Raw genomic sequence first — 12,261 nt, forward strand, 5'->3', positions numbered from 1 at the left:
CAAAAATTACAGACTCATTTTAATTCTTAAAAAAAAAAAAAATTAACTTATGGACTTCTAAATTTCAAAATAGATGTAATTAGTTGAAATTGTGATTCTTCTGAAATTCGAAAGAGACTCATGTTAGTCCCTCAAAATAACTAACATAAATTTATTTTAAATTTTAAAGGAACACAAGTTTTTTTTTAAGGAATTAAATTGGCCCATAATATTTATTTAAGACCCAAAAAAATACTTTACTCTTTTTTTTTCTTCTCTCATGATGGATCCCATGTGCAAGAATTTTTTTTTCGATGCATAAAAAATATAAATACTTATTATATATATGGAGTTTATATTCATCATGCAACATGATATAATCACTTTTCTTACACACACATTTTGTGGGGCCCGCATTTTTTGAAGCAAAAAATAAAAATAAAAATTAAAGCACGGAAAACAAATTTCTATAATATGACACAATCACTTTTTCTATAACGTAACTTTTATAAAACTCTATATATATATATATATATATATATATATATATATATATATATATATATATGGGGTTCTAGTTTGTCTTTTAACATGACATAATAAAATTTCCTACACACACAATATTGCCCACACTTTTTTAAGTAAAAAAAAAAAAAAAACTAAAGCACGCAAAACGAATCTCTATAACATTACACAATTATTTTTTCTACAACATAACTCTTATAAAACCCTATATATATATATGTGTGTGTGTGCAGCCAATTCAAATTATAATCAAATTCAGACTAGGTGTGAATTTGGTGCCACTAACTCTGAGCTGGTTTTGTGTGCTCCAACCCAGGGAATAATTGGTGAGACGGAGGTGAGAGAAAGAGAGAAAAGATTGAGGAGAGAGGAGAGAGAAAATGAAAAAAATTCACTTTCTTAATGGAATGACCCTGGTGGTCCTGGATCATATTAAAAAATACCCGCTAACTCCTCAACATGTCATTCATAAAATTGCTACTATGACGAAATCGATGACGATTTTTTTAACTCTTCTAACCGTAACCAAAATTGATATTTGTGTTAGAAAATGAATTGAAGTTATTGTTCTCGTTCACGACATCTGTGCTATTCAAATTTCAACAGAAAAAATAATAATAGTAAAATGAAAGAACGGAAATGTCATGGTAAGTACGTAAGTGCAAGATGTTTTAGAATTTTCGGCGTGGCAAAATAAAAGCACCCCCGTATTTAAAATGATAACACCGCATTGAATAAATCACAAATTCAATTTCTACATTTTCGGAGTCACAGCATATATAGTGCTAAGTGCTAACCAATGTTTTTGATGTAGAAAGGGGCGAGAACCTCAACCGCAGCACCACACAAAATCAATCCTATAAGCTGAACCGCAAAATTGGAATCAGATCTCTCACGTGAGACCCACGTATGACAACATCATTTGATTCGTGGGACTTTTGTTCAAGGACTAATGCATGACAGTCTCATAGGGATTTTTTTGTCTCACTCTGTCTCCATCAAATGACCATGTATGACAATCTCGTGTAAGGGAATTCCAATTCGTTTTTGTAAGCAGCTAATTGTGCAACACTATCGTTATCTAGTGAAAAAGGAAAAATAAAACACAGAAAGAACTTAAGATAATTTTTTTTTTTTTTTTTTTATATTTATATCATTTCTTTATAAAAAATAAAACTTATTACAATTCCAAAGAATATTGAAACAATGATACGGTAATAATACAATCAAGAATCAACCAGAAAAACTATCTCAAGGTTGTATTTCTGTACTCATTAACGATTGACAATATAAATATATTGGATGATTGGATAGGAATAAGGACTTTTAGTCCTTCCCTAAAGCCTCAAAGAATAGCCAACTTACCTGAAAAAACCCTGTAGCCAAAAGAACTCAAATATAGAGAACTCCAAGGTTAAAGAAGTCTCTTGAGAAATAAGACAGAGGTGAAGAGGAGAGGCAAAACCAAGGTATTTATGAAAAGACCTGCAACAAATGGAAATTCAAATTAGACACTCATCAATGTGAATGCATAGCAATCCATCCAAGGGTAACTGGGGGAACCCTAGCCTCTTTTATTGTCACTGTACACTCACCGCTCTCATTGTCTTCTCTTTGTGTGTAAATGATATGTCATCCCGTGTGATTGTCTCTTCTATAGACTCTGCTAACTTACAGATCCAACATTAATCATGATCCTCTCAATTAGCTTACAATTCCCTTATAAATTTGTGTTACTCAATACACCACATCATACATATGTTAAACACCACCATAAGAAAGCACACACGTGTCAACTTCTACATTCTCTCGAGATTTTTTTTTTTTTTTGGTACAGTCAAGATAGATTTTTATTGATTCCACCCCTTCATTCCCCTGCTGTCACTTATAAAGTGAGTCATCACTCATCTCCATCACATTAAATCAAAATACAAACTGGTTTCTTAGCCCTTATATTAGACATCTACCTCTTTGAAAAAACCACTCCCCAATAAACTCTGACTAGCAAGGGTGAGGTGAGGGAAATTTTTGTATACAGCCTTATCCTTATCCTTACATAATTGTAAAAAGACGGTTTCCCAAATTCGAACCCGTGACCTTTGAGTCACAGAGAAACAACTTTATCACTGCTCTAGACATCTACCTCTTTAATGATTAAAAAAATCATAGAGGCAAGAAGAGACAATGCACCTTATATATCTTACAATTATCATTGCTTTGAAAATGAAGAAAAGATCAGACCTGAAAAACTAGTTCGTACCAATACAATGGTGTGGACGATGGTTCTTACCATTTTGTGAAGATGTAGCTGTAGGAAGGGATGGAAGTTTTGTAGCTGCAATGCCATAAATTCAAGGAACAAATGGATTAGCCGTAGCACAAAGAGTGAAGATATATTCATTTATGGCCTTGGTCACAGTAGAAATATTACAAGGAAAAGACAATTCAATGCTGTAGAAGGGGAAAGGGTGATATATGTGGGGAGCATAGACATACTTCTATTGCATGATGAGGAAAGCGGGTATGATGTTGAAGGCCATGGAGCTACAATGTTGTCATTAAGGTCACAAATGAATCCAATCCCTGAAATTCCATCAAACACTGCATCTGACGGCAGACTCGGCAAAAGACAGCCAGATTCTAGATGAAATCAAAATGATTGAGTTTTAGATAATACAACACTAATGAAAATTAGACGCAGTATCCACAAGAATCTTATGTGTAAACTGCATAAATATACACTGTCATTTCACTTAAAGTATCTCGGTTTAAGTAATGGTGCGAAAAATTGAAAATTTATTCATTGCAGTGCTTAAATGAAGTTAGTTTACATTTTATTTAAAACATTTGACTCCAATTAAGATTCATTCCTAAGTGAAATTAAAATATTTAAAAAATGGAAAGTATTCATTTCAGATAACCACTGTAATTATGATGAGAAAGGAGAACGTGTAAAAATTCTATTCTCATTTCAGCAGCATGGTAAAGCAATATGTCAATAAAAATTTCGTTCTATAAATGTTACCTTGTGATCCAACTGATTCATCCATGAGAACATCCAACGACCATTAACAATAAATTGCAGAACAGGACAAGGATCAGTCTCAGTAAGTGGAGAAAGGGTAAAACTTCCTAAGCAATGGAAATATAACAATGCCAACCTTGAAGAGAAAAGTCCTTCAGGCTTATATGACAAAGATTATAAACATTATTGGAGATATTTGCTTTCTGCAACTTCTTTCCAAGTGATGCAGCACATTTCAAGGCTTGCAGATTGGTTACAAAGCTCTGTTCTTGTAAATAGGACACATAATTTTTGATGGCTTTGCAGCAAGATGTTTGGTTACTTATCAGATTTCCACATTCTTTCACAACACTTGTGACATTTGGAAAAACCAACGGGCATACTGAATGAAGTATTATAATAACATTGAACATCAACATGTCAGATTTATGCTTTATATTCCAATAAATTAGCCAAAAGTGTAATAATCAAATATGATGTATGAGAATTTATTTTCCTTTTCTTTTCTCCTTTTTTCCTCTTGCTCACCTTTGTTTAGGTTGCAGTTTGAAAGTCCTCTAAAAACACTATTTGCAGTGGATGGATCGAGTTTACTAGCCAGCCAGCGAAGGACGATATTCTTACAATCATTGATCCTAGTTGTCAGCCCAGGAAAGCTATGGTTTCCATTTGAATTAGACATATAATTCAAGGCAATTTTTCTTGCAGCAGAATATATAGCATTTTGGCAAACTTGGTCACAACACTCATTTACTGGATCAATTTTTCTACAAGCAGTCAGAAGTCGTGAAGAGTCTATAATGCTCTCAAATTCATCAACAAATACAATAGGACAAGAGGCTTCAGTGAGATTTGCAGGATGGACTGAACATATAGTTTTTAGGTCCTCATTTGCTCCTTGACTGACTAAGACCTTCTGAACATCAGAGAGGCAGTAACTAGCATGAGTTGTGTTCAAAGCTAGCACTCCAGAGTATTTGCTTGACTGCCCTATGAGGGTCACCAGCATGGCATCAAATTGAGGACAACATACAACATTTGCCAAATATGGGGCAAAGGAAGTCCAGCAATCAGTAGCAGTTGTGCTCATTACATCTTGAGCAGCTGAGAAATTCAATGAACATAGGCCTGGAAGTAAAAAGGAATTCTAGGTCGTCTCAGCAACCAGAAGGATTTGCAATTCAAAGCATTTCAAGACAAGCACTTAAAGAGTGTTATTCTTTATTTTTCTTTGTGGTGTTTTTTGTGTGTGAGAGAGTTGTTGTTGTTGTTATTTTTTTTATTTTTTTTTTGGGGGGGGGGGGGTCCTTTGAAATTAAAGATTCTCAAAGCATGTGTACTAGGAATGCAAGTGCAGTAGCATTTTAAAGGAAAAATGAAGTGATTTCACAGTTTTCTAGCAAGACGCCTTGTATAGTCTCATCCACAATGGTGAATTTAATCATATAATGAAGCTAGGAATAATTGTAGAGGTACCCCATTGCTCACGGATACCCAAAACATTTCTGAGACATAACTTTGTCACAAGAGACTCTCACTCTTCATTTATCCAGATATGCTTTTCTCCTTAGGCGGTGGGGAATAAATCTTTGGTGCTACTGTTGCACCAAAGATTCAGTACATCCCACCAATAAAAATATTACATGTCAGCTAAAGTTTTCTTTTCTCTGCCAAATTTTTTCTCTCTCCTATGATGTGTAATGCTCTCATTAATGGGATGTACTGTATCTTGGTGCAACAGTAGCACCAAAGATTTATTCGGCGGTGGGAGCCCAACTTCCACATTTTTTATTATATACTTAACATATGTAGGTTATTGGTCACCCTTGTCCTGCATCTCACCCCACCGAAAGGATTCAAACTGCCTGCACCATCTTCCCATGTCGCAGCACCTTCATCACAGATCCATGATCAACATTAACACAACAAATTGAACTCACTAATACTGCAATACACAGTTACACGCCACTAAAGTGGATGAACCAACCACCACAGCACTCACACGAATCCATGCACAGTACCAATGCCTCCGAATCTTGACTTCATTGCACCTGCACTTCATCTTTTACTCATAGCAAAAATAGCACCAGTCTTCACGCACCGCAGCCCAATACAAAAACATACTGTTTCTCAACTTAACACAGCACCAAACTCAATAGTGCTGCACTTTCACTTCTGCTACTGCACTCTAATTTCACTTTGCACCCTTCACAACTCCTCATTCTTCAAGCCTATATTGTATAATATAGTTTCTCTTTGACATAAATATTTGACGACATATATTAATCTAGTTTTGAGTCTTGGCCTCCCTAGGATTAGTCTCTGCTCCCCTTTATTCACCCACAGCTATAATGTGCCAAAGGGGGAGCAATATTTGTGAAGAAAATAATTTAGGAAACAAAAATTCACATTATAAGGTCTCACATGGACAAACTGAAAAGGAAAAGTAAACCATACCTGATAACTTAGGCACAGAATTATTCGTGAAAGGTCTCAATGGGGAAGGAGCTACAAGAGGAATAAAGGGCTGTGGCTGTGAACTTGGAGAGATATCAGGAGGCTGTGCATCAACCTTAGTTGTGATAGGAAGGGAATATTTTGCACCACTGATTAGGGAGCCCTGGGACTTGCTCATAACTGCATAGAGGCAATTTTTCCAGCTCAAGGAGTGATATTTCTAGATGAAAATGTAATACTCATACATTGCCCAAGGCCCCAAAATAAATAGACTCATGTTCAGCATTCAGATATCTGGCACTCTGCTTAATTTTATTAAGTGCATGCAATACTATCATACAGCATGTCAACTTGAATGACACATTCAGTTCTTGTAAATGAGTTTAATTGGGGAAAAAGTCAACATTTCTTAGCGTTTGGCTGTTATTTCTGGTAGCTCATTGACAATCTACAGTGTGAAAAAAGATGCACACTGCCTTGGAAAATTGGATCATGTTTACCCTTTACATCATGGTTTGAACCTATAGCATATAACATCAATAATATACGTTATTCTACTTAAGATGCAAACACAATTCCAATACACCAAATGATGGTAGCTCAGGGCGCATGGAAGCTAAGCAGCCGGAGATAAGAGCATGTGTTCGATCCTCCCCAGTACCATCTTTGGAAGGGATTTAAAGCCTTAATATTGAACCTTTTCCAAATAGAATTGCCTCCGGTGAAGGATACACGTGGTTTATCCAAAAAAAAAAAAAACACAATTCCAATGCTTATAGCAATTTCATTGTTATATCTATCAGAAATTTAAGGACCAAACCACAAAGATGCAGACATGAAATGCTAAGTGACAATTTAAATAATAAAAGTTAAACTAGCAGTTATGGGTCATGAAGATATCTGAAATAACACATACACAGAAGAAGAAACACGGTAATTTGAAGAACGAGACTGCGAGAGTGTACTCCTTTCATATTTGCAGCTTGTCACCGACCAAGACAATGAACCCCAAAGTGAACATTAAGAAGTTGGTTCACACGTTCTTGACTTCAGAATCTCAAAGAAAAAGCTTCAATGCAACCCCCAAAAAGAACAAAAAAGGAAGGGGGAGAGAGAGAAAAAAAAAAAAAACAAATTGCAATGTGCAGAAAAGGACTGCAGAGAATAATACAGGGATTTAGGTGAATAACAATAATATTAAGGTTAAAAATTGTAACTGCAAAAACAAGAAAACAAAATCATGAAACACAAAGGAATATGGAAAAGTTAAGATACTATAAATTATTTCTAACATATAATTCTTAGTATTCTAACAAACCCCTTTTCACCTCTTCACTCATCCAAACACTCAAAGTTCAGTTCAGTCATTTACAGAAAGAGATGAGGGAGAAAGACATGGCATTGCAACTTGCCATGCCAGCCACATTATCAGGGATGATCACGTGCAAAGCACGTGATGGATTCAATGTCATGTGCGGAGGTAGCTTTGTTAGTTAATCCCATGTTACCTCCTATCCCAGCATTTACACGTTGTCTTTTTGAGTCGTCCGATGGCAATCTGAGCATGCAGGAACCGTTGGATTGAAGGAACCAATGCCAACAAAACGAAACAGGGTAGCAATCATAAATTAAAAAAATATTATATGTGAATTTATACAAAGAAAAAACTTTTAAACTAATATAATATAAAATTAAAAAATAATCAGATAATTTGTGATAGAGATGTGAGTTTTGTTTTCAGTATGTAAACAATCATTACAAGCAGAACCTTCATTCTCTCTTTCGTTAAGGTTTAATTTGCACTCTTTTCTTAACATACGTGAAAACTAATATTGGCATCGGCACCAATAATTTATGGATCTCCATCCTCTCGTCTGAAAATTCACATGATCATGTTGTTGGCTTATTCTTTTAATGCTAAGTCTAAGTTCGGTGAGGAGTTTCTTAAAAACCCTAACCTTAGATCTCACCTCCTCTATATATTCATTAATTGTGGGTAGAGATTAGGTTAAGTGAATGAGAGAAAAAAATTTGAGAAAATTATTTGATTGTTTGAGCAAAGCTTTATGCTTTGCATTTGAGAGATCTCTAGAGAGAGTTTGAGTGAAACATCTCTAGGATAGTTTGATTATCACCATTGTTGGAGAGGTTGAGTTAACCACCACATTGGTGATTCTGATTATTTGTAACCATTATTTTCATAGTATATTTTTGATCTAAACTAGGTCCTGTGAGTTTTTACTTTTTCATTAGAGAAGGTTTTCCCACATTAAAATTGTTTGTTCTATCTCTCCTTCTCTCTCGTGATTACATTTTGATTTTTTCGCTGCGCTGCCCGACCTGGTGAAATTCAGGCCGAGGTATTGCTGAGATCTGAGATCGAGGATCTCATTGACTGACTTCCGCAAAGGCCCCTGAGCCGATATGAGGGAACCGAGTTCCCAACACATGTCATGTGGAGAATTATAATCATATAAAGGTGGATCAATAGTAATAAAGGAAAAGAGAGAGAATGTTAAAATAGGTAATTATTTATTGTGAATTAATAATTAATTAATGAGTTTAATTTGCGAAAATGATAACTATTGATTGACGAAAATCTTGTAAGAGGTTGTAAAAAAAGAAGTCGTAAGTATAACCTTCATCATATTTTTAATATATATATATATATATATATATATATATATATATATATATATATATATATATATTAAATTAGAGTTTTTCAAATAGTTTACTTTTTTAGTTTATTTTCTTTTTAAAAGGTTTTTTATTATATTTTTTTATTTAAATTTAAAATTTATTGAATTAATTATGTATTTTTTTACAATTTTAAATATTTTTCTTTTAATTATACATTTTAAAATTTTACATATTAGTTGGGTATTTGTCTTATAATTTTAAATATTTTTTCTCTTATTATTTATTTTTACATTTTAGGATATATATTATTTCGATATTACTTAAATTTAAGAATGTCCCATGTGATATTTTTAATATTTTTTTTAATATTATCCATTGGTTCATTAATTATTTTACTAAATTTCGATTTGAGTCATGTAGGATCACATGGACAACAAAACATTGTTAGTTTCTCTTTAATTAATTCTAGTTAGAGTTGTGATACTTTTTTTTTATATAAATACCAACCGTCGTACGAAGTTTTAATGGGCAGCACAATATTGTTAGTCTCTCTTTTTTTTTTTTTATAGACATCACCCGGTGATACAAAGCTCTAATGGATTTGACTAATTTGATTTTGGGTTCGTACCTCTACACTTTCTTCAAAAATTATGAATCTCATAACTCGAACTCATAACTCAAATCTCACCTTGCCAAACATGAAACAATCTCAAGTTGGAAGCATAGTATTTGTCTCTCAATTACTGCAAATCAAGCTACAAGGTTAAGTTCCAACATCTTGTATGAAACAATATATGTAAGAAAACACAGATGAATGAACCGTTAGGTATCTCCCATGTGAAGAGATGCCCCATCTCGCTGGCATTTTTAATGGGACCAAATACAGTATGCGTAGAATAAATGGTGTCCTCAAGCTGAAGATATCTTGTGCTACAAATCTCCTCCTTGCTTCACGTGAGGTTTCATTTCACATATCCAACTCTCATAAATTTGCTTTGACTCTTAAATTGTGCTACATTCATTGTACGTAACCATAAATGAATTTCCTTCAACATTTGTTTTGGTTATCATTGTAGGTAACCATAAGTTTCAATGGTTTGACTACTTTTAGTTCTCTTTACGCAAGTTCCAGTTATTTTAATCAAAATATTTAAAAGTTAAGCATTAATTTCACAACTTGGAGGCTCTAAATTCGTTCCAAGTTAAAAAAGCAAATGACAATTGGGTTTGATTTTGCATAAAAGAATAAGCTACTCCTCGTTGTAAAGTCAGCTGCAGATGGATTAAAATAAAATACAGTTTGATTTAAGGCATGTTCATTGAAAAGGTATATGATTGATTATTCAAAGTGGATTGAAAATTGCTATACAATATCCAAAGACAATAGTTTATTTTATTTTTTTCTTTGTTATGTTTTTGTTGGAATTGGAATACAATAGTTAATAACTGTTATGAGTTTAAATAACAAGTAACTTGTTCTCCTTAATGAGAGCTGTTGAGTTTAAGTTCTCGGAATAAAAAATGGAAATCTTTTTTTTATGTCGTCGATATAGATAAGTTATCTTATGTTAGTGAAACAAAATAATAAAAGAGACTCACAAATAATTGGAGAGAAAAAAAAGTACGACCCCATCTTTGTTATGTGTGTAGGAAGATGGGTTATCTTATATTGAATGAGATAAATATAATCCATAAAAAATAGCATTGGAAAAAATTTTCCTCTCATAGAAAATATTTAATATGCACCCGATGCATAAAAAATTTAGCGGGACAAGCCAATAAATAACTTGTATTTTCTAAAAATTTGTACGAAAGAGAGAGAAAGTAAAACTTTTGATCCAAGTGTCATGAGTTGAAAGGGAGACCCATGTGCTCCCGGTTCACTAAAAATGTCCTCCCTCTCATAGAGCAAATATTGGGTGAACCCGGCTCACGTGAGTCGAGCAAAGAGAAAAAAGAAAAGAGAGGAGAGAGAGAGAAAGAAGAAGGAGAGAGAGAGGAACCACCCAATTAATTTTTCCTCTCATAATATTCGAACCGAATTAAATTGGATTGGATAAAAGAAATAGAGGTGGCAATATGGGTTGAGCTCGGCGGGTCAACTCGCCAACCCGCCAACCCGTCAACTCACCTCAACTCGTCTCACCTAGAAGTGGGTCAAAACGGGTTCAGCCCGTCGAGGGACGGGTTGACCCGCCGGGTTATAATTTTTTTTTTTTTTTTACAATTAGGTAGATTAGTCCTTAAATTTTTGTGATATCCAATTTTTTTTTTATTTTAGTACTTCCTAGAAAAAAATAAAGAATATCAAATTTATTTATGATAAATGTTATCTATATATAAATTCCTAAAGAATGTTTGACAAATATTAGTATACATTTAAGATTGAGACTAAAAGTCTAAATTAATATAGAGAAGTGTGAAATAAAATAAAATAATATTAGAAAAATTCATAAAATATAATTTATTTTTGAATTTTAATTATTTTTTTTTAATTGGCGGATTGGTGGGTTGACCCGCAACCCGCCAATCCACCATAAAACGGAGTGGGTTCATTTTTTCAACTCATATTTTTTGGCGGGTCAACCCGTCCCGTCCGTTTTTGGCGGGTTGGTGGCGGGGCGGGGCGGGTCAACCCAAATTACCACCCCTAAAAAGAAATACAATTGTTATAGGAATTTGCATTTGTCATTTAACATAACACAACAAACTTTTCTACACACACAACATTTTGTGGGGCTCACACTGTTTGAAGAAAAAAGAAAAATTACGGCACGCAAAACAAATCTCTATAACATTACACAATCATTTTTCTTACATTATAACGCTTATAAAACCCATTGTTATATACAGTTATTGAAAACATTGACTATTTTAAAATGGTTGCAACACATTGACCACCAAACTAAAAAAGAAGGGGAGACCAATATTAAAGTGGTGAACAGAGTTGTCAGATTGATATTTAAGTTGCGGCGAGGTGCTAATGTGCCATCAACCTTCATGCTCAATGAGATATACCGCTTTTTGAGCAGTGATTTGAGGACATCAACTTCGAGCTTGTAACCCTTTATTTGAAACTACGCATAAAGCTAAATATAATTTGTCTTACGCGTGTAAATTAGTTGATTTATTTGGGTATTATTTAACTTGTTAAATGTTCCATTAAGTATGTTTGTTTTACTAAACGAACAAATACAAGCTTTGTTTTAAATTTAATTATATATAAATAAGCTAATTTATGCTTTATAGGTTTAAATAAGAAAAGAGCCAAAGAGGTATATTTATTAAATTTTATTTTTATTTAGAAAGATATAATTATGTGAAGAAATATTTTAACACAAAAACTTAAGCTTTTGGGTGAAGCTACTAATCATTTTATAATCCTCTAATAATATGCCCCTTAACGCAAGAGTTCATTGAGCTTGAAGGGTGGATAATGTATTAGGTGTTGAAAATCGACAATCACACAAATCGAAAACGAAAAAGAAAGAGAGAGATAATAGACACAACGATTTATTCTGGTTCACCCAATATAGGCTACGTCCAGCTTGTCTGTACTATATTCACCTCACCGCCACTCGTTACAAGTCACTCGATTTACAAGAAAAATACAAATAGGATTAGAAAACCCT

At 33.6% G+C, this 12,261-nt stretch overlaps 1 protein-coding gene across 1 annotated transcript; it reads right to left on the reverse strand.

Moving 5' to 3' along the window:
• Positions 1-1,918: 1,918 nt before the first annotated feature.
• On the reverse strand, positions 1,919-7,458 carry LOC133295520 (uncharacterized GPI-anchored protein At1g61900-like). Its single transcript, XM_061494358.1, has 8 exons — positions 7,359-7,458; positions 5,987-6,166; positions 4,058-4,657; positions 3,666-3,911; positions 3,530-3,541; positions 3,001-3,144; positions 2,795-2,839; positions 1,919-1,989 (listed from the first exon to the last, which is right to left on the reverse strand). The coding sequence occupies exons 1-8, from the start codon at positions 7,456-7,458 to the stop codon at positions 1,919-1,921; spliced, it is 1,398 nt and encodes a 465-aa protein (XP_061350342.1).
• Between the last annotated feature and the right edge of the window lie 4,803 nt (positions 7,459-12,261).

Source organism: Gastrolobium bilobum, unplaced genomic scaffold, assembly GCF_033153095.1.
Source record: "Gastrolobium bilobum isolate Gb01-03AN ecotype WA unplaced genomic scaffold, APGP_CSIRO_Gbil_v1 utg15312, whole genome shotgun sequence".
Lineage (NCBI taxonomy): Eukaryota > Viridiplantae > Streptophyta > Magnoliopsida > Fabales > Fabaceae > Gastrolobium > Gastrolobium bilobum.

Excerpts from the sequence above, each read along its gene's own strand:
- LOC133295520 (XM_061494358.1), bottom strand. The coding sequence starts at position 7,458 with ATGACATTGAATCCATCACGTGCTTTGCACGTGATCATCCCTGATAAT. Across the intron at positions 3,912-4,057 it reads AAACTGCAACCTAAACAAAG|TATGCCCGTTGGTTTTTCCA; the intron begins GTGAGCAAGAGG and ends TACTTCATTCAG. Across the intron at positions 2,840-3,000 it reads TTCCTCATCATGCAATAGAA|CTACAAAACTTCCATCCCTT; the intron begins GTATGTCTATGC and ends ATGGCATTGCAG.